The sequence below is a fragment of the Orbicella faveolata genome, unplaced genomic scaffold (genome assembly GCF_042242905.1).
Source record: "Orbicella faveolata isolate gen_17 unplaced genomic scaffold, um_ofav_v1 contig_3, whole genome shotgun sequence".
Lineage (NCBI taxonomy): Eukaryota > Metazoa > Cnidaria > Anthozoa > Scleractinia > Merulinidae > Orbicella > Orbicella faveolata.
The window spans coordinates 18,049,112-18,074,729 of NW_028301558.1; the positions used below are offsets into that span (position 1 = coordinate 18,049,112).

At 41.2% G+C, this 25,618-nt stretch overlaps 2 protein-coding genes across 2 annotated transcripts in view; one reads left to right on the forward strand and one right to left on the reverse strand.

The window, feature by feature from the left end:
* The window catches only part of LOC110057440 (sacsin-like), a 35,079-nt gene extending 16,890 nt beyond the window's left edge, over positions 1–18,189 (forward strand). Inside the window, exons 4-6 of the mRNA XM_089297283.1 lie at positions 6,810–15,807; positions 16,208–16,487; positions 16,876–18,189. Of these exons, the coding sequence (XP_089153409.1) occupies positions 6,847–15,807; positions 16,208–16,486 (9,240 nt within the window). The 5' untranslated portion in view covers positions 6,810–6,846 and the 3' untranslated portion in view covers position 16,487; positions 16,876–18,189. The remainder of the gene's footprint in view (positions 1–6,809; positions 15,808–16,207; positions 16,488–16,875) is intronic.
* A 2,584-nt stretch (positions 18,190–20,773) lies between these two features.
* Positions 20,774–25,097, reverse strand: LOC110057370 (uncharacterized). Its single transcript, XM_020763954.2, has 6 exons — positions 24,740–25,097; positions 24,240–24,302; positions 23,475–23,533; positions 22,659–22,739; positions 21,906–22,022; positions 20,774–21,484 (listed from the first exon to the last, which is right to left on the reverse strand). The coding sequence occupies exons 1-6, from the start codon at positions 24,949–24,951 to the stop codon at positions 21,009–21,011; spliced, it is 1,008 nt and encodes a 335-aa protein (XP_020619613.2). The 5' UTR covers positions 24,952–25,097; the 3' UTR covers positions 20,774–21,008.
* Between the last annotated feature and the right edge of the window lie 521 nt (positions 25,098–25,618).

Sequence of the window (25,618 nt, forward strand, 5' to 3'; positions counted from 1 at the left end):
TCATGATGTATAAGAGCGGCTGAAAACTAATATTCATACAAATTTTCGCTCTAAGTGGGTTCTTGGTTTTGTAATAGACTATGCTGAATTTCTAAGCTTTTGCGTGACGAGGCATTTACATTTGGTTAAAAAAGTGACTGGGAATTTGGCTATCTGAACAGTTCATGTCGTGGAAAAAGTATTATTTTAATGTTTTTGAGTTCCTGGAGAGACAAATTCACGTTTTTGTAGCCAAACTCAGTGACAGATGTTTCCGTGGGTTTCCGGCCTGCCATGCGGATGAGCACCAGCATGGCGTCTCCATAAAAATCTCTATAAATTTGGGGAAAAAAAAAACTTCTCCGCATATCTTGCGTAAGAAACATTGCTGTGACCTGAATCTTGGCGAGAGTCTTTGCATATTTACCTTCTTTCTTTTCAAGATTCTGGACTTTATCTACCGATCTGTTTTGGTTTTTATTTTGATTTATTTTGAACGGCGTGACACTGAAAACCAGCAATACAGTAATTCGATGTCTGAACGATGCGGCGGCGAATTTCGCGTATAATTTCGCATGTAATCCGTCATTGTGTGCTTCATGATACCTCTTTCTACGTCATGCGGTCATGCGAAGACAATTTCAAAGTGCCTATTGCATTTACTTAAAGTGCCACTGAAACGAAATTTTCGTATGTGAGATTTTTGCTTAGTAATAAAGTTTCAACCTTACTTGGAAACACTGCAGACTTTTTTTTCGCATACGGTAAGCGAAAACTGCTTTTTCAGCCGTTCGAAGTTGGCTGGTTAAGCCCAAAATTGGTGGCCATCTTGGCGCGGCCAAAACAGCCTAGTGACGTCACTGGTTGTATTACTCTCATGCCGCACTGAAAATTTAGAGTGATAATGGGAGAAGAGAATACTGTTCGAAGCCCCCCAAAAAAACATCTTAAGGACATCTCGGAGCTGTAAAGCAGATAATAACAGTAGCCTTAGACATAAAGAGGTAGAGAGTCGATCCTGGGGCTTTTCAGTCTATTTAATTGGATATTTGCAGGATATTTTATGTAAGCAAGCAAACGAGTGGGAGTTCTTAGATCGCAAAATGATCGGGACTCTTGGTGAAATGGCCAGCACTCAATTAAACAATATCTACACTCATAAAGTAAAAAAAGACATGAAAACAAGAGAAAGCGGCTTTTGAAAATATTATCCGGAGTGCTGCTGCACGAATCGCAGCAACAACGTTAACGCTTCGAGTTTTCGAGTCGCTTCGCTCCGAGGAAACCGGACGCGTTGTGAGTTTCACCGTGGACGAGATTGTACCACAGTGACCTTTAGTCCAGTTGTATCTGCTACATCCTACAAGTTATCACAACAGCAACAATTTAAGAAACCCTCTTCTTTTATATGAGGGAGCGAATTTAAACTATAAAGGTAAACTAAGCTGCCATGACCCTACAGGTATGTTTTCAGGAAACGAGAGAAAGCGTGACAATGTTGGCGCCGAAAGGTCATATATGCAAATTAGTTCAAATTCTGTTTAATGAACCTTTGAAAGGAGTGTAAACTAGTGACGTTTTAACGAATTGCTTTGAACTTGGATACTATTAAATGAAGATCATAGACATAAGTATGTGCTAAAGAACTCACAGTAATCCATCGGCCGTGAAATATTGCAATATAGTGCAAAAGAGAAGCGAAATTCCCGCTTTGTTTACACTGATACGTATGCGGCGATAAAGCAAACCCCGCTGCGGATCACAATTTTCAAAGATACATTTTGTCTACCACAAGAACTCTCACTTATTAGTATCATAAAAAGATGCCCTATGTTGGCAAAGAAGTACTGGACTCAAAGCTTGTGGACCGTTAATAACTTCGTGATTGTGCGGATGGCTGATGCGCTTACGGCTTTTAATGCGGTAAAGTTGCCGACTTGTCAATAGACCTTAGATAAACGTGAGAATCTAAATTTCAGAACCAGGCTGAAAACAGGCGACGAAATATCGTGTTTAGGCTTCAGGACTTGATATAAAAGTTGCCACACTCGTCTTCGAAATCTCCAATCGAGTACTCAAGATGTTCGAAAAGTATACTGAGCTGTTCTAATCTGTAACATTTATTTTGGTGAATCTACACTCTTTGGCGCCCTCCAACGTTTATGATGTGTATTTCCTGTCAAGGCTGGACAGAAATTACAAGGTAGAAAACCAGTAGGTATCGACAATATGAAGAATAAACTTGAATAAATCAAGTGAAAACAAGAGAGAATCTATAGCGCTTCTTGCGTGAATACAACCAGTGACGTCACAAGCTCCTTAAACTCGGTCCCAGAGCCCGGACACAGTTTTGCTCCAAAAAGTCGATTTCAGCAGCTAAAAAAAGCACTTTCCGTTAGGATTTGACAGAAATAAAATTTGCCATTATTTTAAGCACGTTTGAAACTAGAAATTGGGCTAATAAAAGAGAGTACGAAAATTTCGTTTCAGTGGCACTTTAAAGAAGAAAGAATCGGTCTTCCACAATTTACGAGGAATGATCTCGAAGAACAAGATGTGATAGGGCAAGGGTCGTTTGGAGCCGTTTATATCACAACTAGTGAGACAATCTCTGATGGCGCAGAGTGTAATTTACGGCTCTGATGCAGTAGTCACACAGGTCTTCACCCCTACTGTTCTCTCCCTTGGTAGTCAACTAGGCCTTTCCCTTTTGCAGAATATTAGCGGACAAAAACTTGATAAGACATAATCTTAGCAGTGTGTATGTTTCATGCTTGTGTTTGTGCCCAAAAATAACTTACAATTACCGTTTGTCAAGACGGTTTTAAATTTATTGTGGTATGTTATCTTGAGTTTCGTTCATTTTGTAGCATTACTTTTCACGCCAATGTTTGTAATTTGATACTTTTGTTTTCCTTGCCAACGCATGCAACAAGATACCTTTGTTTCCACGAAAATACAAGAAAGATGTGTATTTTTTTAACTCACTACTGGAGATAAATAGAATAAAAAAGTTAAATATCTGCTGAAAAGTCGAAGAGGAACTATTTTGTTTTATTCAGAACGTAAATTTTCATTTCACGGATAAACAAGAACTAATCTAATTAATACCAAGTAGTCGCGTCGAATCACGGCATAGTGCGTTCCAATTCTGTTGCCAGCCGAGTTGGTGTAAACAATGAAACCACTTCAAACTAATATACAATGCTATCGAGTAATAGCATTGCGGAGCGTTTCAACGAGAAGAATTGAAGGTAGAGATCTTTACTTGACCGAAATTATATGCCACATCGGTGAGCGAGTCACCTCATCGACTGATGAAATTAATTGGAGGTTTCAATAAGTACCACGGAGTCTGCGGCATTAATAACAATGTTTCTTTTGTCACAAATTTATTTGTTTTACATGTAACTAACGCGGGAAAGTTTCGGCTGGATATGAACTTTGTGCTCTCTTTCATAGAGGAGGAAACAAACAAGCTGCTAAGGAGAAGCAATATGTTCCATTCTCTATTTCAACCCTGGCAAACACACAATACTTATGAAACAGCAGACGGCATTTCTTGAATCGAGCTAGGGAAGATTCCTGAAGATACGCAGTCACAGTAGCGTTCTTTGCACTAAAAAAGGAGAACTGACGTTACCTGAAATATAACTGCTATCCCCAGCCAAAACGAGAGTGTGATATCACTCATTTACAAAAAATAAAAAAAAGCGTGCATCTGAACTCGAGAACGGAGTTTATCACACTAGCAATGCTAGAACACATGCGTCTTACATGTTATGTTCTACCACAAGGGAAAGCACTCAACGTTCGTGGGTAGTCCCGTATGAAAAGTATCTTTCACCTAACATATAGTCGACTTTGACGCAAACTAATCTGCGCATACGTTTGGAGCAAATTGCTTTTGTTCTTAAGAGAATGGCACCACAAGGATAGCATGAGATTTGCAAAACCATATACATAGTTTTGTCATGTTATTGAAGAAAGCTTCGTAAATGCGACAGGTTTTGCATAATACACTCGGGTACCTACCCCACCCAACTCCCCTTCCCACAAGGCTAATTGATTAATTAAAATTAATTAATTAAACAGACATTAAAGTTTACACCTTATGGCGTTTGTGACTTAGCGAACATCAGCCCGCTAAACCATCCCAATGGTGCACTCTGCATTAAAAACCAGGAACAAGGATGGAAAGTCGAAACAGTGGTTGTCAAGAAATCACCCGCTTTTAAAGATTCCCGCTTGAAAAAGGTTCCCCATTTTAAAGATTCCCGCTTTTAAAGATTCCCCGTTTTAAAGATTCCCCATTTTAAAGATTCCCGCTATTAAAGATTCCCGCTTTTAAAGATTCCCGTTTTTTAAGATTCCCCATTTTAAAGATTCCCGCTTTTAAAGATTCCCCGTTTTAAAGATTCCCGCCTTTAAAGATTCCCGTTTTTTAAGATTCCCCATTTTAAAGATTCCCGCCTTTAAAGATTCCCGCTTTTAAAGATTCCCCGTTTTAAAGATTCCCGCTTTTAAAGATTCCCGTTTTTAAAAGATTCCCGCTTTTAAAGATTCCCCGTTTTAAAGATTCCCCGATTCCCGATTGCCCCATTTTCCGATTGCCCGATTTCCCGATTTTCCGATTCCTCGATTACCCGATTGCCCGATTGCCCGATTGCCCGATTGCCCGATTGCCCGATTGCCCGATTGCCCGATTGCCCGATTGCCCGATTTTCCGATTGCCCGATTTTCCGATTGCCCGATTGCCCGATTGCCCGATTCCCTGATTCTCCGATTCTCCGATTCCCCGATTCACCGATTCCCCGATTCCCCGATTTTCCGATTGCCCGACTGCCCGATTGCCCGATTCCTCTCTTTCATCCAAAATTAAATTAAATTTCAAGATTGAAAAACAAATCCGTAGATACATAATTTTAGACGGGATGTCTGACTGACATAGATAAGAAGGGCGGCAATCCTTTCTCCCGGAAAATACCAGTAATTCAAGAAATTTATATATTATGTAATATGTATGACCTAACTGACATCTGGAAGCAACAAAACCCAAACGAAGAGAAGTTTACGTGGAGAAATAAGTCTTTTGAGATACAATGTCGTCTCGATTATTTTCTAATTTCCAGGCAGCTAATGAACCTGACCAACAAATGCACAGTCGCTTTCGCTCCTGAAACGGACCACTCTGCTATTTTTATTCACTTTAAAAGTGCAGAACTCAAAACCCAGAACCCAGGGTTTTGGGCATTTAATCAGTCACTTCTTCACGATGAAACTAAGTGTCATTGTTGCGTGCAGAACTCGAAAATTGCAAGTAAAAGTATATCTGACATGGGGTCTGATTAAAATGGAGATTAGAGGTTTTACCTTGAAATATTCCAAAAACAAATCTAGAGAAAGGAAATCCACTGAAACTATTCTCCAGAACCGCAGTAATGATATGTTATAAGAGCTGAAACAGAACCAAATAACAAACATATAATTTGTGAAATTCAAACCAATTGTTTCTTGAAAACGCTCTTACAGATTTTATTTCCTAATTAAATCGGCCTGCAAGTTGTGGGACTTGAGTGGTTTATACTCCCTAAGTTTCCTTATAAAGTGTCTGACTGGATTTCGAGATAATTGACCTTTTTCAAAATGGGCGTCCACTCGTTACCGTTGCTATGGTAACAGCAGTTGCTTGGAAACCAATGAGAAAATAATCTTTGATCATACCTCGACAATATTTTTAGAGTCAAGGAAATCGAGGCTTGTCTTCTACAGGAAATTTTGATTTCAACTGGCACACCCCAAGACCAAAAGAACTGATGCGAGCTTCCTTATAAGTTAAGCTGTCAAAAGGCGAATGTACTGACAGTCTTTGTTTTGGGAAAGAATGTGCATATATGAATCCTACTTTGATTTAGATCCCTTGTATTTTAACTTTGGTAATCCTTCCTAACGTTCATCAGGCTCATCAAGACGCTCCTTACATTGTTGATGAATTATACGGGCCGGCGACATTTTGGATGACTCTGGCCAATTATTTTTCTATAGCTCGAAATATGAATGCTAGGGAACTCAAAATGGAACCATTAGCTAGCTCGTACACCTCGCAGACATAAACACGAGGAATTAGCTGATGTTTTATGTGACTAGTTATCAAGGAGAATGTTACACATATTTTCACATTATAACGTGTGTAATTTTCTTAGCATTTGAAACTCTCTCAACCATATGAAATTTCACACTTGGGAAACACTTGTTTCTCTTTTTTTTCACACGGCAGGTGAATAATGTTTTATTTTTGACACTTCTCTTTTGATTAATACACTTCCAGTTTCAGACACTAGGAGAGAAGTTCACATGCATATGAAACTCAAAATTTTCTGGTGTGCATTTGTTTCACCATATAGAGTTGCACATGGGTTAGAGATTTCGCATGCATTTCCCATGTATTTCACATGTACTTCTCTCATTTACTTCTTGAAGTGATTTGATTTCTTTTGGCTGAGAACAGTATCTGAAACAGTTCTCCAACCATGTTATGAATACAAATCTTTGGAGCACAGAAAACTAGATAGCAGAACGGTTTCATTTCAGTTGTTGAGCGAAAAAACCTAATTAAATATAGGGTTTGAATATCAATATATTCAATTATCTATTTATTTTAGGACCTTAAAAAGTCGTTAACGCTGATGGTTTTTTGGGGGAAATATCTTAGTGAGCAGCGTCAATTACTGTTTAGAAATTTCGATTTTAACTGAAACTAAAAACTGAGTGTAGTTTATAGTATAGCTTTCGTCTTCTGTGAAATGTCACCTAAGATGTTTATTTAATAGGAAAGCTGACTCCGCCCAAACTGTCATCCGATGCTTAATGGCGGATGAGCCGCTCTTATGGGAGGAGTTTGGACAAGAGGAAAGACTCACCACGCGACTGAATCGTCTATTAGAGGACTATACAGATGGATTTGCAGTACTAAAAGAGCTCATTCAAAATGCGGACGATGCTGGTGCCACTGAAGTCAAATTCTTGTACGACGAAAGAACCAACGACGATGCATTAACATGTTTATTTGACGAGAACATAAGTGGCTGCCAGGGACCTGCTTTGTGGGTGTACAACGACGCAACATTCAAAGATGAAGACTTCATAAACGTGACAAGACTGAATGAAGCGACGAAAGTTCATGACACTGAAACAATTGGACGATTTGGACTTGGCTTCAATGCAGTGTATAATCTGACTGATGTGCCCATGTTTGTCAGCAGGAATTACTTTGTGATACTTGATCCCCACACTTCGTACCTTGGAAAAGTCATCAAGAACAACAGGAAGCCAGGAATAAGAGTTGATTTGAACAAAGACGTCAAGGTACTGCGCAAGTTTAGAGATCAGTTCAAACCGTTTAATGGCATCTTTGGTTGTAATCTTCACCCAGACAAAGAAGACAACTTATTTGATGGCACACTTTTTCGCTTTCCGTTGAGGACGAGAGAACAGGCGGCAAAGAGCGAAATCAAAAAATTGTTTTATAGCGACCAAGAAGTGATGCAGCTTCTACAAATGTTGCTTGACAGAGGCAAGTCCTTGCTTCTTTTTACTCAGAATGTTCTCCATTTGGAAGTGCACAGGACTTCACAATCGACAGGTCAAGGTCTACCACCCGAACTGATGTTTCAGTTTACCAAATCAATGTTGGAAGGAGGAATAATGAGGAAATTGTCTGTCCCGGTCACACTTCCGGTCACTGCAATGAAATTAGATGCAGACAAACAGAATTTGCTTAAGCAGTGCAACTTCCTTCAGGCATCTTCAAAAGTTGCAAAGAAAGCAAGAAGTCATGTAGCTGAACCATTTGTGTTTCCTGAATCTTCTATGATAGTCAACGTTGACGGCAGTGTCACTGAATCTGGATTGAAATTCTTTAAACTTCACGAACGTTTCTGTGAAGAGTGCGAAACTTGGCTTGTTGTTTCCTCAATGGGCAATGGTCAGGCATTGCAATTTTCCAAGAATGACCCCAGTCTTCTTCCATCCGCTGGAGTAGCCGCCCAGTTGGAGCCAAGAGGATCAGGCAATTTTGTGCCCCTACCTGTTGTTAAGGATGTCGAGGGTTTGGCCCACAGTGGCACAATTTTCTGTTATCTTCCCCTCCCAATCCATAGCGGCCTACCTGTACACATAAATGGACCATTTGCAGTGACTTCTAACAGACGCCACTTGCAGAAGAAACTTGAAGACGACAAGACGTGCTGCGGAGTGGAGTGGAATAATGTTCTCCTGCACGATTCGGTAGTTTCTGCCTTTTTGAAGCTTCTTGAGGATGTGAAGAAAATTATTCCAGGCGATAGTTTATATGCATACCATTCACTGTGGCCAAGAGCTTGCAACGTATGCGAAGATTGTTGGCCCTTTCTGAAGTCATTCTACGAGCAAATTACCAGTGGAAGTCATCATTTGTTCTCAGACGGACGTAGATGGACAGACATCTCTCAAGTCGTATTCCTTGATCCTAATATCCGTGGCGATCCCGAGATAGGCAACGTTTCGTTTGCAGTCCTACAGCAATTGGTAAACGGTCGTGTGGTCATTGACGTGCCAGCTGAGGTGTTCCAGTCATTGCTTCGTTGTCGCCTAGGAGAAAAGATAAAAGCCAACACATACGACAAGACCCGCCTTTTCCGCGATCTCTTCTTCCCTAACATTTTGAAAATTCCTGCAAATGAGAGAAATAGGCTAGTGTTGTACGCCTTGAAACGCAACAGTCAAGATTTCAACGAGCTAATTATGAGGCATGCTTGCATTCCAGTATCACCAAATGGAAATGCGCTGAAGTGCCCGAGTCAGCTAATAAATCCCAAGCAAGAAGCTTCCTTTCTATTTTGCGGTGACGATGAAAGGTTTCCCTGCGGTAAAGAAGATACGTTTCTCCACCCTCAAGTACTGACGAAACTTGAAGAACTGGGGATGAAGTCCAGTGATCTTCCTTGGGAAGACATTGCGGAAAGAGCAGAGAGTGTCCAGAGGCTGAATGCAGGGAACAGCAAGGCAGCTATCGAACGTGCCAAAGTGCTGTTAGATTTCGTAGAGAAGAAACTGAAGCGCACGGGAAAATCACCACCCAGACCAGTGTTGACTCGCCTTCTAAAAGCACAATTTCTGCCGGTTCTGCAAAAACCAGAGTCTTTCCCACTTCCTTGGAAAGGTGACGAATTTCGTAGTGGAAGGAGTCCTCTGGTCGCACCAAAGAACGTTTATCTTATGGATAAGATGTACCTTGTCTGTTGTACTGAACCGATTATTGATCTGGAAGTCCCCCAGAAGATGCGGAAACTGTTGCGGCTAGAAGACAAAAAGGTCACTGCAGAGCACGTGTTAAGGCAACTTGAAAGGGCCATCTCCACCAAAATCGACACACTTGATCGAAATGGCTATGAAGAAGTAGTTCGCGTTTGCTCCGAAGCCTATTCGTATCTACAAGACAAAATGGACAGCCTGGTGCCTTCAACAAAGCAGTTCCTGCTCGGAATGAAGTTCATTCTGTTGGAGAAAGATAAGATGTTCACCTCTGCATCCCGTGTCGCTTTTGAAGTAAGCGCTGATTGTTCACCATACCTCTTCAAACTTCCAGCGAATTTAAGCCTTCGCTTTCCGAAGATCATGAAATTTTCTGGTGTGAGGAAGCAATTTGAGGCAACAGATTATATTTCAAGTCTTTCCGCAATTAAACTGCAGTTTAATACGAAACAACTTGATGAGACGACCCTGCAGGTGGCTGTTAATATGGCGAATCAACTCGCTGATGCCTTAAAAAGAGCTTGTGTTGATGCATGTGAGGTGCGGGACAAATTGGACTGTGTTTATCTTCCAGATTCTACGAAAGTCATGCGCGACGTAGTTGAACTTTGCTTCAAGGAATGTCCATGGATGCCTGATGATCCAGACGAACTTTTTGTCCATGAGAAAATCCCTTGGTCAACCTGTGAACAACTGGCTGTTAAAACACGAAGGGACGAAGCCTTGCAACAACATGACATTGGATTACCCTTTGGACAAAAAGAAAAACTAACAAATCGATTGAAGCGCATTCTAACAGGGTATCAGGGCGAGAAAGAAGTTTTGAAAGAGCTTCTACAAAATGCCGATGATGCTCAAGCAACTGAGATCTATTTCATCAAAGATCCTAGGCAGCACCCAGATAAAAGAGTGTTCAAGGATACTTGGAAACCTCTACAAGGTCCTGCACTGTGTGTGTACAACAACAAGCCATTCACGAATGCTGATATTGAAGGTATATGTAACCTTGGTGAGGGCAGCAAAGGCGATGATCCAAACAAGACTGGCCAGTACGGTGTCGGTTTCAATGCTGTCTACCAGCTGACTGATGTCCCGTCCTTCATATCAAAGAGCGAGGAAATTGGAGATATTCTTTGTGTTTTGGACCCACACTGCAAGTACATTCCCCACTCGAGTGAAGCAAGACCCGGTAGAATGTTCAAGAACATTGACATGTTGAGGCAAAAGTTTCCAGATGTTTTTCCATGCTATCTCGAGGAACAGTTTCCCGTACAGAATGCAACCATGTTTAGGTTTCCCTTAAAATCTGAGGCAATGGCTCGAGAATCACAGATATGTCAGACTTCGGTCACCGAGGAGAAATTAGATGAGATGATGGAAAATCTGAAGAAAGAGTTGTTTGAAGTCCTACTTTTTGTAAACAACGTTACGAAAATCAGCATTGCTGCTCTAGACGAAAATGGAAAGCTGATAAATGATTACTCCGTTCAAGTAGTGATGTCCCAAGACGATGCGAGGAAGAGGGAAGCGTTTTCCTGCCATGTAAAAGAGATTGGAAAGCAAGTAAAGGAAAAGAAAATTCTTCCTATAAACGTAAAGTTCAAAAGGGGAACCTACACTTTGCAGCTGAAAGATAACCATGGGATGAGCGAGAAATGGCTTATTGTCCAACAAGTTGGCTTCGAAAAGCCAGTACCAGAAAGTGTTTTTGATGCCTCCCAAGGACATCATTTGGGGATGCTTCCACTTGGTGGTGTTGCAAGTCTCTTGGATTGCACATCTCAGTTTCAGCGAGAAAAGAGAGCGTACTGCTACCTCCCACTTCCACTGAGAACCAAACTTCCAGTTCATATCAACGGGCACTTTGCGCTAGACCATGAGACCAGACGAAATCTGTGGAGAGGCGAAGTAGGTGGCTATCAAAGCGACTGGAACAGTGCTTTACTGCGTGATGTCATTGCTTCTTGTTATCTCACCCTTCTGGACGAAGTACGTGAATACATTCAATTACCAGTCGGTCACGACTCGACGTGTTCTGCTTTGCCTTGCAGTAAAACTATGATCTTCAGAAGAATAAGAAGTTATGAACGGCTCTTTCCGAGCTATCCCATCAATGATCCATGTTGGAAGACCCTGGCTGACGCAGTCTACCAAGAAATGAACAAGAAGAAAATGCGTCTGATTCCGTTGGTGAGAAGCGGGCAGGCAGGCTATCGTGGATGTGCCAAGGATTTGCAACGAACTGAAAGTGTCGAATTATCATGGTTTCCAACGACTGGTACAGACAAGGACCAAACGTACTTTAACAACCTCGAAATCAAAGGCTATTTTGCCCCGTTGCCGCCAAAACGCGGTGAAGAGGAAGACGATAGAAAGAGAAGAGAAGAGTCCAGACTAAAACGGAAAGCCGCATTTGAAGAAATACTACTGAAAACTGGATTTAATCTGCTGGCATTTTCTTTAGACGTGTTCCATTCGCTGAAAGAGGCAGGAGTAGAAGTGTACTGCGTTTCACCTGCTGCGGTGATGGACTTCTACAAGTCATTCAGTGATTATGATCCCCTTTGTAGAATTGGAACAGTTCCCTGTCATGTTACCAAGACACCTTTCAAAGACATCGAAGGCGTGGTTTGTGTGCTTAAGTACTGCAAAGATGACGCGCATTTTCTGGAGAGTCTCTCTGGACTTCCGTTACTACTTACTGAAGATAAGTGGTTGCACCCTTTCAGCGAGAGACAACCAAGATGCTTGAGTCCCTATGTTGATATTTTACCACGTTCGGAGCCTCTTTTCGTGCACAGTAGAGTTCGCATGGAAGTTTTCAGCAGTGTTGATCCTAGAAACGTCACTGTTTTTTGTCCTTTAGATGTCAAAACGTTCGCCTCCCAGTTGCATCTAACCTTACCTCCCTGTTATCACAGCGAAGATCAGTACTTAAAGTGGTATCCTGAAAACAAATCTGCCTCCTTGCCAAGTCTACGTTGGATTCGCAGAGTTTGGGACTTTTTGCAAGAATTTGCCCGCACTACCGCAAAGGAAAAAGATGTGAAAGAAGAAACTATGGCTGCATTTATTCGTGATCTTTTCTCCCCACTTTCGAAATGGTGTCTTCTGCCATCCACTGAGACGTCGTGTTTTAGCGACAAGCAGCCAGGCGTAACTCACCTCCTGATACCCTTGAATAAGGCTGAAGCTGTTCTGGATTTCAAAGGTTGCGGTACGACTGGCCAGAAGTTGGTCGACGCTCTCAGAAATTTGGGCTTACCTGAACTAAATACGGCTGCGTTAACAACCCAGAGCATTGGTCCAGTTTTGTACAGTAAACGAGATTCTTACGAGTTGGCACGCAATCTAGTCGCCACGGTCAGTTCTCCCCACTCCCTTCTTTTTGCACTCAATCAGAAACTTCAGTGGAATCCCTCGTCCCTTGATAACAAGTTGAAATTAACAGATGCGATTGTCGTTCTCGATTACTTCAGCCACAACATCGAAAGCCTGACGGATGCCGACAGAGAAATTTTGAGGAAGCTCCCATTTTATCCAAGTGCAAATGGTGTGCTGCAAAATCTTGAAGGAAAAACGGCTTTTGTCATACCCTGTGAAATCCCTGCGAAGGAGATGTGTGTCGTTGAGTCTAAGCTGAGCTGCTTGCTTTTGAGGTCTCGTCAACAACTGTCGGACCTATTCGGATTCTTACAGCTGAAGAGTGCATCGCCTGTTGAAGTTTATATAGACTTTGTCCTGAGATGTTTTCAGCATCTAAGCCATGACGGAAGGTTGACTCATCTTCGATTTATTCGTGACTATATTTCCTTGACAGGTGGAAGTGAGAACGAGCATGAAGCAACTGAGAAGAAAAGGCTGTTTGAATATTTGAAAGCGAAGAAACTCATTCCCTCAAAAGACGGCACGTTAAAGAAAGTGTCCAGTTTCTATGACCCTGACAACAATGTTTTCGCTGCCATGTTGCCACAAGACAGCTTTCCGCCTGAAGCTTTTAACTCCGAGGAATGGCTAACGTTTCTGAGGAAGATTGGTCTTGTTCAAGATGTTTCCCACGACAATTTTCTGAAGTTTGCCAAGCTAGTTGAGCGTGAAGCTGAAACAGCACAAACTGACGACACTTACAAAAAGTCTGAAGTCTTGGTTTGTCATCTCATCTCTCGACCCAATGTGGTTGTTGAAGGTCTCTTATCGATTGTCCGTGATGTTGCCTTTGTGGCAGCAGATCCTGTTGACGAGCTACTACAGGCGATCTGCCCACCGTATGGGGGGAAAAAAAGGGGTGAAATTCCATTCATTGCATTTAGTGGAGCCGTTGTTAGCGACCATGAAAAGATAGCTTGGACAGAAGCGCATTTGCTTCCACGCTGGGCGGATCCGAGATACAATCTCCGCTGTTCTCATCGAGACCTTAACAACCTTCTCGATCAGCTTAAGGTTGCGGCGAAGCCATCCGTCGATCTTGTCGTCAACCACTGCCAGAGAATCTGTTACCATCTTGGAGGCAATGAATTAGAGAGAGAGCATGTTTCGAGCGAGGAATTGTCAACAATAACGGAGGTCATGCAGAGTATTTACTCGTTTTTGCAGAAAAATGCCACGAAAGACAGTGAAGCAAAGCGGCGACTCCAAAAGATACCCTGTGTTCTGGTTGAACAAGGAAGGAAGCTAATTTTCCCAAGGCAGGCAATCCTGGAATTGTACGAGCATCGTGAGATCAGGCCTTTTCTTTACAGACTACCTCCAGAATTTGGAATGTTTCATCCGTTGTTTGAGTTCCTAGGCTGCTCCAAAACTGCAACACCTATCCATTACGCCATGGTCTTAGAGATTTTGCAGAAAAATTCCCAGGGTGAACTTTTACAGCCAAATGAGGTTCGCACTTGTTCCAGAGCGGTCGAAGGGTTCTTTGATAGTTTGCAGGAGAAGGCAGCAGACTTGTCCACCCTTTCTACAATGTACCTTCCATCAATGCCTTCAAGAGGCCCCGTCCAGAATGCGTCAATCAATACAGTCCCGGTTACCTTACAGGAATCAAAGAAACTTGTGTTTGACGATGCTCCTACCTATGGTGATCGGATCCAGGGAATTAATCAACCTTTTGTCCTTGACCTTAACTTGATGAACGTGAAGTGCAAATCTGCCGAGGTCACCTATGAAGACCTATTGATGAAATTGCCTCAACCTTTGCAGCCCATAATGCTATCCTCAGTGGTCAAGGAGAAACTAGCTGATCCAGAGAATACCGTCATTGTAACTAAAGGGGTGGTAAACGCGTTGAAACAGCAGCTTTCGTCGGTTCATTTTGGTCTTGGGATTGCGAGAATTATAAGACACACCAATTCTCGGGAGGAGGATATCGACAAAGGAGTAACTGTAGACATTGAAAAAGATCTCACAGCCATCGAGCTCTTTGCAGTTGAGAGTCTAAGGACGTCCCTTTTTCACAATGGTGTTTTGATCTGTGGAAGTGAAGATGAAGTACCCTATTTCACAGAGAAAATTGAGATGTCTGATAGGCATATATGGAGGGTGTATGTCAATGCAACCACTACAAAAGATAGCAAAATTTCCCTGTCAACTTTGGTGGCTAAAGTGATCGTCGAAATGTATGGAGAATATCTTGGAAAGAACGCGTTTGTGATTCCTGAAATGTTGCAATGCCCTCCGGCGATGATTCAGTCTCTACTGGATACACATCGTATTCGCAAAGATGGAAGCTACAATACAGAGCAAATGGCTCTTTACCCAGAGCCAGGCACCTTGATTCCAATTGAAGACCACCATTTGCTGGACAACGCCTTTGAAGAATTTGAACCTAAAGAATACGTAGGCTTTCAGCTACATGATCCAAGTCTAAACCCAATTAAGGGCACTGCGACGTACATCTACGCAGTAATTATCGAAGAAGTAACCGATAAAGATGTAAGCCTTTTGACAAAGACTTACAGTATCAACATTGGAAACGACAAAGAGCTGGTTAAGGTGAAAGCCACAAAATTGTTTAAATTTTGCCGCCTCAAAGCAATTTTTGATGAGCATTCCGGGTGCCTTAGAAGTAAGGAAGAAGTCTTTGACGAAATCTCGAAGATGTTGGGAGAGGCATGGGAATCTCAGGTATCAGAAGAAGAAAGACGGCAAATCATCAAGCGCTTGTGTCTGCGATGGCATCCAAAGAAAAATGCAGGTAATGAAGAATTCTATAGCTCAGTTTATCAACACATAGCGAGTGAAGTTTCACGACTCGGTGGCTCATATGACGAATTCTTTGCTTCCTGGGGAGAGCGTGCAAGAGAACATGGCTCTCAGCGTACAGAATACAAAAGGAAGTTCTGTAGACGCTACGGCTCTTGGGGATCTTCATTGTGTAAAAGATCGTTGCGGAATTTCCCTCCAAGTTTCTGCACCAGGAATCCTCAACCACAAGAGGCCAAGCGCTGGCTCAGGCAAGCTAAGGCTGACCTCAACGCCGGTTCAGAAGAGTTTCACTTCTCCATGTCTTCTTTTGAGTGGACGTGTTTTAAATTCCATCAGGTATATTTAACTTTTATTAACAACAATAAAGATAATATTATGATTGAAATACAGGCACACAAAAAATATAAACACATGGAGACAAACACTACAACGTGCAGAACACCTGTCTCGTTGTTGTTGTGATTATAACGGAGTTCGTGAATAAATGCGTCTAGTGTTGTCCGCTCCCACATGGAGGCCATCCATGTCGATAAAATCTTACGTAGCTTTATATTTGCAGCCTTACTTTCATGGCATAATTTTCTGAGCGAATTCATTTTTTATGGAAGTCAAACAAATAGGTTTAAAGTGAAAAAAAATTAAATAAGAAACAATGTAATTAAAAGTGCCTCACCTTGCTGGTGGAAAGTATTAATAGCCTTACAAGAAAGCTGATAGGATTGGCTTGTCTTTACAGGCCGCTGAAAAGGCGTTAAAAGCTGCTCGTTATAGCAAAGACGCAGACAAGACGAATGTCCACAACTTGGTTGACAATTGCTACGGTTTGGAAGACCCAGAGTTAGCCGACTTAGCAGAACAGCTGGAAAATCTTGTGGGTGATTCCACACGTATGCGTTATCCAGACAAAATGTCCTACCCTCAGATTCCGAATGACGTCTACTCACACGACATGGCAGCAAAGGCCAAAGAGATAGCTGAGAAAATTGTAGAGCGCGTGGAAGAAAAACTGTCCTGAGGTAAGGTACCCGAAATGTATTTTGGTCTACGTGAGAACTACAGCACTGACTCGACTTCTAAATAAAATTATGATGAAGGTGTTCAACAATAACAAATCTGTCTTATCGATCCATCCATCCATCCATCCATCCCTCCCTCCCTCCCTCCCTCCCTCCCTCCATCCATCCATCCATCCATCCCTCCCTCCCTCCCTCCCTCCCTCCCTCCCTCCCTCCCTCCCTCCCTCCATCCATCCATCCATCCATCCATTCATAAGTCAGTCACTTAAGCATCAATTAACCAATCACAGTGATGCTTAATAGTAATAGTGATGATGATGATGACAACGACGATGACGATGTTGATGAAGGATAAACTGTATGTACCTTTCTCCCTTTCTGTTTACAGATGCTGAAAAAATCAAGCTGTTTTTCAAGATCTTTCAGAACGTTAAATATTACTAATATTTTTTTAGGAAACAATTTTTTTCTCGGGAAAACGTTGTCATCGTGATGAGAGTTAAGTTTGTTCATGTTTCTTAGGTCAAACCCCCTAAAACCAGATTTGGATTTCACTAATGATAAAAATATGTTATCTAGTCGGATGCACCATTTCAATCTACAGAGTAAAACTTAAGTTGAAATCCGATCAAATTTTTCGATTCTGAGAGCGTTGTCTAGAAGCTCAACATTTTGAACCATGTTATACATAGTTTAACGATGAAACAGTATCAAAGGCAAGGACTGTTCAAAATATGTAGCTTTCATTGAGTAGCTTTCATTCACTTTAGGATTCAAATTAATGGCTAAAGTTTTACGGCATCACTCATTTGCTAGAGTGCTAGTGATAACTATAACCAGTTAGCTGTTGTTTGCCAAAGTTCGTCGTCTTATTTCCATGCCCAGTTTTCAACGTTTTATGCTGACTTAATAACTTTTATCGTTGAGTTGTTTTGGGTCATTTCAGGCCTTTGTCATGTTAACCGTTTCAGTTGGTATTTTTAACTCATTCCTTTTTAACTATGGCTGAAAGTATAGATCATATATACAATGGCGGAGTTAACTATCTTTGCCTTCCACTGAATCCAAAGTATGACAAGTACAAAGATGGATAGCAGGCCACGGGACGCGTGCTCGGCACTGAGTATGAAGTCAGCGGCTTTAACCCATTTAAGGAAAATCTCCATGAGCATGAGGCACCGTGTTCTGTTTGCTTCGTTAAGTCACGTGGTTCAATGCCTATGATGCCCGCACGGAATGATTGTCCATCTGGCTGGACCGAGGAGTATCATGGGTACCTTATGACGGAGCACTGGAATAACCCAAAGCAAACTGACTTCATATGTGTAGACGAAGATGCAGAGTATGTCCCTGGTACCCAGGCCAACACGATCGGTGCGCTACTGTACCTTGTGGAGGGGAAGTGTGCTGGCTCACTTCCATGTAGACCATATGTCGGTGGGAGAGAGTTAACGTGCGCTGTTTGCACCAAGTGACCAACGACGGCCATAACGGTGAAAAGCGAGGCTACAGAACAAGATGTCTTGAAGAGCAATTTTTGTGATTTAATGTAACGTAAAGATGAATCGAAACTTGATCAGTTTTAGTCAAAGAAGTAGACCATGATGAACTCTGCGCTTTTAATCAAAAGTATCGGATTGATGATTTACATGGATGTAGTGTACGAATAACAATAATAAACTTAACTAAGATCAATGAAAAACGAGCCTCGAGTGAGTGAGCATGGTTTGAAACACTAGTGAAAAAAACGGTATCAGGCTCCTAAGGACGTTCGCGCCCAAAATGTTCCCACGATCAGATTTTTTTAAAACCTGCCATGCAGCAAGATAAACATTAACTTTTGCCAAAAAAAGACCAAACATGGGCGGTCACCGTGCTCGTTTTCGAAATAAGGGGCATTGAAGACCATGCGTTTTTAGAGGCTTTGGTCATTTTGAGACGATCTTATAGCTCACAGCTATCAGCAATAAAAGGAGCTACATGCATTAGTGAAATTTAGATCAGACATACAGGGCCATAGCCATAAACAAGGTATAACCGAGGTAATGTCCATGGTTTAATTCTCTTTTTAGGTAATCAGCAGTGTTTGACTTTCCTCCTACTTATAAAAGAAATTCAACAAAAACGGAAAAAAATGACTAAAGCAACTGCCTCAGTTCGAAAACAAAGTTCCTCGGTTTGCCTCATACTGGCTACAACCCTGATAAACGTACTCAGTTCAACACAACTAAATATATTAAGTAAACTTTTATAGCTGTTGTTGTTCCTTGAGGTAGAAAAAGTTTTAAAAAAGAATACACATTAGTCTTGCCCGTTCTCATTCCAAGAAAACCTCGGTCGCACGAGAACAGAAAAGGAGAAATATTTGTAACTTCTCATGGCCAGATTTTTTTTGTTAAAGTGGGGAAAATCGATTTAAAAAAGTGATCTATGAAAAGAAATGCGGGGTTCACCTGCCTTTTAAGGAAGTAAACTGCAGGTGAAGTTAACGCAAACGCTATTAAGCCCTATACTTGCATTGCTTATATTTCTTGCATAGCGCGCGCTAAATGTCACGGTGGGATGGCGTGACGTTGCCTCATGAATTTCGTGGGCAGTAAAGGTTGGTAGGAAAGCATTGGGCGAGAACGTCCTTTAACATGTGATAATTTGTTTATTTCATATTCAAAAGATTAACAAAACAACTAAGGACAATAACCGTAGACAATTCAGTGAACCAATCAAAGCGCAAAGCAAATACTTCGTGAGGTGAGGAAAAGTGTGTTCGAACGAATCCAGGCCCCATTCGACAACTTTAAGTGCCAGCACAAAGGGCAAATTACAATGACAATTTTTCGAGTTAACGGGGAAATGAAATATCGGTAGTTTTTCTTCTTCAACCACCTATCGAAGTACAGTTGTGGCAAGGAGAGATGGTGGTTCGGGTCAGGTTTCACCTTATTTTCGCACGAACAGAACAAAAACGTCTGTAAACACACATCCAGTTTTTTGTCGCCAACAGGTTCCTGTCAATTTGTTTGCCTTGAATAGAAAACCGTTTCCATTGCACTTTTGTAATATTCAATATACAATAACCAAGTGGACCAACTCTTAGATAATTTAAATATTCCGTCTTACTCGATGGAACTACCTCATCCACAATTCTACGTTTTCGTCGCATTTTGCAAGATCAGATGACTGCAGAGGGGAACTGGGACGATGCTAAGGTCATGAAAAACTGGTTTTAGCGATAAATATTGGCTTTTTCAATAGCTAATGACGTCATCTATGCTTCTGATCTCCAATAGATCATAAGAAAGAACCAATCAAAATGCTAGAGAGCAAAATGCTAAATTTTCTATTTATTTCGAGAAAACACTTCGAAAAAAAAGAAAAAGAAAAGAGAATTGTTCGTTTGTTTCCATTATCAAACTGTAAATTTTCTTTGCTCGCACCCTTATTACGTCAACCGCTCATGCTAGTTGTGTCTTTCTATTGAGTTTTCGTAGGACTCATTCTACCTGCAGAAGTGCAAACGTAAAATTCTGACTGGCTGAGCTATCGTACATTATCGGCCGTCTATGTTTATGGAGGAGGCAGCGTGGCTGAGTGGTTAGAGCGACAGACTTGAAATTCGGAGGTCGCAGGTTTAAGTCCCGCTCTGACCACTAAGCTGTAATTTTTTTCTCGGTAGACTCTAGTTCAACTCCTCGGTCACGCTTGTAAACTGGTCTGACTCCCGCCAGTTGGGATTTGTGTCTATTTGAAATCTTTCTTTCTTTCAACACTGACTGTAATGCCACCGAATTGTGCCAAAAAGGTAAGATTAGGTATGTACTGTATTTAGACAGACAAGAAATGAGGCCATATTTGGTCAGCAACTTGATATCGCAGGATATCGGGGTAGAAGAGACTTCGAAATTTTCTCCAGAGATAAATTTCATAAATTTCCTCCAGGTAACATGTCTGCTCAACAGACATGGAGTCTATGCAGGTTATGGTATGCAAACTAAGTTGGTTAAATGTAGGTTTGTATTAAGAAAACGCTATTAGTTACAACATTGAATACATTTTTCGCCTTAAATTGATGTAGCATAGCGAGCGTCCTCAATACAGAATGAAGCCACTTAGAGGTGACTACCGTAAAGGTCCGTAAACTTATGAAAGTAACGAACCCCAAAGACTGCTAATTCCGAAAGTAAAGAGGGCCCTTACTTTTGGAAGTTTACGGTTCTGGCTTTGACCAACAGGATCAAGGGCTCTGGAGATGAAACTGAATTGAGTGGCAGTGAAGCAAAGAAGATAACTTTTGATTGCACGATCTTGCACAGTTTATTACTGTTATTTATTCGTTACATGTACATCGTGTTCTTCAGTTCGATACTTTAAACTGAAAGAGCGAACTTCATTATCGTGTACTTCTGTAACTAAAATTCCTAGTTTCTCGATTTTGTGTTATGTCATGTTAATCACAAGAAGTTATGAAGACTATGAAATCACATGTTCCGTCTTTCAGGTTTCCAGAGGAATGGCGGCCTGCGGTCACTTAGTGCACACAGCGCATGTCAACTCTCTTCCGCTGACATATGGGTTGCACGGGAGTGAGCCACATGCTCCTTCCACGAAGTAGAGTAAGGCACCATTCTTGTTGGCCTGACTACCGGGAACATACTCTGGATCCTCGTCGACACAGACGAACTCATATGCTTTGTTGTAGTTGTAGTATCCAGTCATCAGGTACCCATGATACTCCTCGGTCCAGCCAGATGGACAATCATTCCGTGCGGGCATCATAAGCATTGAGCCACGTGACTTGACGAAGCAAACAGCACACGGTGCCTCATGGTCATTGAGATTTTTCTTAAATGGGTTGAAACCGCTGACTTCATACTCAGTGCCATACATGAATCCCGAGTTCTGCCCTCCATCGTTGTATTTGTCGTACTTTGGATCGTATGGAAGGCAAAGATAATTCACTCCCCCGCCTGGGTGGGTGTAATGCTCACCACCAATTAAACCTAATGCACATAAAACAGTTGATAGCTATTCTCATGTCCAAAAATAATTATATTGATCGACAATTTATAAAGAGAATAACTGCAAGAAACTTAAAGTTTCTTAAAATTCATTCGCATATCCAGCTTTTGTCTACTTAAATGAGAATATTAGAGGAATTTTCTTTGAATTACCAGTAACGAATGCAGTTGTTTTTTTCAAGGTGAGAATATCAACGCCCATTTAGACGTATGTAACACATTTAGTGTCATACCCGGATATGCCTGAGAAGAACTAACCATCTCTGGACATAAATAGGAAATCCTCCAGTGACAGGTTCATTTTATTTTCATTTCGAATTATTTCGTTACGCTATGAGACGAACAAACTCACTTTTTTAAATTCACCTTTTATAGAAAGCCCTACAAATCTGCATATACCAACCTTTGTAAACAACTTCAGCTCCACTAGGACATGTGGTCCTTCCCCAACGAACATACTTCACCCCAGACTTTCCGTCTTCCCCTTTATCGCCCTTACTTCCCTGATCTCCTTTAGGACCTGTAGCAAAACAAAAAGCTGTTGTTTTTGTCGATAGCTTGTTCTATATATGAAAGTCTTAAGTGACCGTGCTTGTGTTTTGTTTTCTTCGTTTGCCTCCCTAATCGCTCTGCATTTGACAAAAATAAAGTCAGTATTCCTTCAGTGCCAAACAAACAAGATTTGAGATTTTTCGTCAATTAGGCACGACTTGGTAGTTCCTATCTCCATTTTCCCGTACTGTTTTATTTCGCTATTCTTTATTCAGCTTTATAAAAACAAAGACAAAAGCCCAGAATTAACAGTCCCGTAGGCTAACAAGTTTCCATCAAAGATCTTCCATCAATAATGAATGTTTGAAGCTGTTGTGATATAATATCTACCGTTATCTGGTTATGTGAGATTTTTACCACTGTTTGTGCTCCTCGTGCATTCGCTGTCTAAATCGACCTTAACGGTCGCCGTTTATTGCGCTCAGCATCTTGGGCAGCATGCTCTAACTAATTAGGATCTTGCCAAAACAAAAGCAAAGCTGATAATCTGATTAACTGTTGGACATATAGCTCTTATTCATTTCACAGCTGGTTACCTGCTTGCTAATCCACCAAATTTTCCAGTGCTAGAACCTATTTTTGTAACCATCAGTTTTTCTCTTACCTTTTGGACCAATTTGTCCAGGCGTTCCAGGCTGTCCAGGAGGTCCCATCATGCCTTGCCCGTTATTTCGACCGTCTCGCCCTGAATTTTTTTCACAGAACGAAAAAGAAACACAAAGTGAATAAACAACATGTGTCTTAGCTAGTTAGCTAATCTTAAAACAGATCTGTTATTTTAGATTCAGGACTGCATCAACTCACTATATGCTGGCATTCCACTCCGATTTGATAAGAAGCTCTGCTCAGTTTTTGCTTTGATCGATATCTTTAGTCACATTTAAAATATGTAACGATCCATATGATGGGAAACCCCTTATTTTTCCAAATGTATTCCCAGCTGTACTTTAAATAAACTTAACTCTAGTGAAGAGCTCATAACAAGACCAGCTTGACGTTTTCAGGTAGTAAGAAGAACGTATTCAGCGATCAGAGGTTTCTTCGAATTTGGACGGGCAAGATTAATACACTCTCTTTTTCTCTCAAGGCCTATTCTACCTCAAGGAACGACGTCAGCTGCAAACGTTTATTTAATAGACTTAGTTGTGTTTAACTGAGTTCGTTTACCTGATCTAACTTTCACTAACGCAGCTTTTTTTACTGCTGATAGTGTACACTAAGATGGTATTAAAATAAGACAGAGCTTGAAATACGCATAATCTTCAGTAATTATCGTCTTATCTCGAAATCAAGCGGGGCAATTTTTTTTCGCCTTTTTGGAAAAATTTGATCGTTACTTTACTACACGGCAAGTATTAAAAAAATCTGCAGGAGGAAATATTTTGGGCGCGAATGTTTTTATAACTGTCCATATACATACCCAAAACGTAGCCCATCCACCAGGAATCACTTGACCTGGGTTTTAACAAGGCCTCAATTCTGTACATAGAAATATAAAAAAACAGAGGGTCTAAAACAGAGGAGCTTCGCATCTTCATAACTGTATTAAACAAACTACACAAGCAAATATGCAAACTGCGGAAAAAACGCAATCATGAATAAGCACTTACGTATACAGCTTCACAAACTACAGCAAATGAACACTTCAACCTATAGGACCTTATTGTTATAACACAAAAACCACAGCAACTACAGAAACTACAGCTCAGACATTACAGAAACTACAGACACTACAGACACTACCGACACTACAGACACTACAGACACTACAGACACTACAGACACTACAGGCACTACAGGCACTACAGCACTACAGCACTACAGCCACTACAGCCACTATAGCCACTACAGCCACTACAGCCACTACAGACACTACAGACACTACAGACACTACAGACACTGCAGACACTGCAGACACTGCAGACACTGCAGCCACTGCAGCCACTGCAGACACTGCAGACACTGCAGACACTGCAGACACTGCAGACACTACAGAAACTACAGAAACTACAGACACTGCAGACACTACAGACACTAAAGACGCTAAAGAAACTACAGGCCGTTACTAAAGAAACTACCGGACAACATCAAAAGGGAAAATCAGGAGGCCTATGGAATTAACGAGTAATTGCAATATTATATGTATTCAGGATCTAATAAACGTAGGCTACTAATTTTTTCAAACCTTTTCTCCAATTCTTGCAATCGTTGCGTTGTTAAGTTTGCGCTTTTAAGACTCTTGTCATGCCTGTGAGAAAAGCAGAATGAACCCTTAAAAAATTTCTAATCTTTTCCAAGGATGTAATTGAAAGTTTCTCTCCATTATACCGTATATGATTTGGGTAAGAAATTTAAAATTTATTTATCATTCAGTTACGGTTTAATTTAGTTGTCCAGTCAGGGATAAACTAAGTTTCAAGATTTCTTTCGGGAAGCCATCTTTTCTAACAATCTGTGGCGCTTTTCTTAATTAGGTCCATCAATCTCTCCATTTTAATGCAATATAACTGGCTTGAGATACTTAATAGTGCCAACTTCCTGTGATCATGTAAAGTTACACTGGAGCAAGCGCCGTCAACTTCCAATAGATTTTACTGATGATGAATGCTTCTAACCTTGTCATTCGGTTCGCTATAGCAAGTTCGTTACCGAACAAAACTGTAAAAATTATGAAGCATTACTCACTTTTCCTCCAAGGCTTTCAGTCGTTTCAGAATGTTCGGCATGTTGGGTGTTGCGTTTTTGCTAACAGATCTTTTATCTAATCGCAGATGAGCTTTTCCAGCAACTTCGTTTTCATGATGCAAGTCTCTCACGGCAGAGGCGCCTTGAAAGACCAAACCCAACACGAACACAGCCATGAAACTAAGGCCGACGCGAGGTACGGAAGATTTCATAGCTGACTGGATACAGTGTGAATCTTTTGCAGAAAAACCTTAACTTTCTCACTACGACAAGGAAGCGGTAATGGGATAATCTAGATCAGAGCCTCTGTTTCCTTGATTCACATGAATGAAATATGATTAGAAGGTAAAGTAGAACAATTTTCTAGATGAGTCATCGCGGCGCACGGGAAATTTTTCGCGTTGGTTGCCCTATTAGAATTAACATAAAAGATACATTGTCACATAATTATCAAAATAAATCTAAAAATACGTTAAGGTTTGCTGACATGATATTTGTCTCGGCTGAAGTAAATAAGAATGTCACTTCTAAGATGAGAAGCAAGGAGTAAGTCAAGCCAAGCAATTGCGCGGATAAAAAAGCTCTCAGTTGCAAAGGTCAAATAATTAGAACAAGGCATACCATTATTATTCACAAAATTGTTTATCTAGTCGTCTCATTGAGGAAAATTGGCATATCAATTATTACATGCATGCTAGTTTGTTGTATTCGCCAAACAGAGCGACTTCACTACGGCCCCGAGTCCCGTGCACACTACACTGCAGAAATTTAAAAACGGAGGTTTCACTCTGAAAACGCGTCAAATGTTTCCCGTCCACACTTCGCCGGAGAAATTTGAAAACGCAACAATCACTAGTCATTTTGGATTTGTGCTTGCAT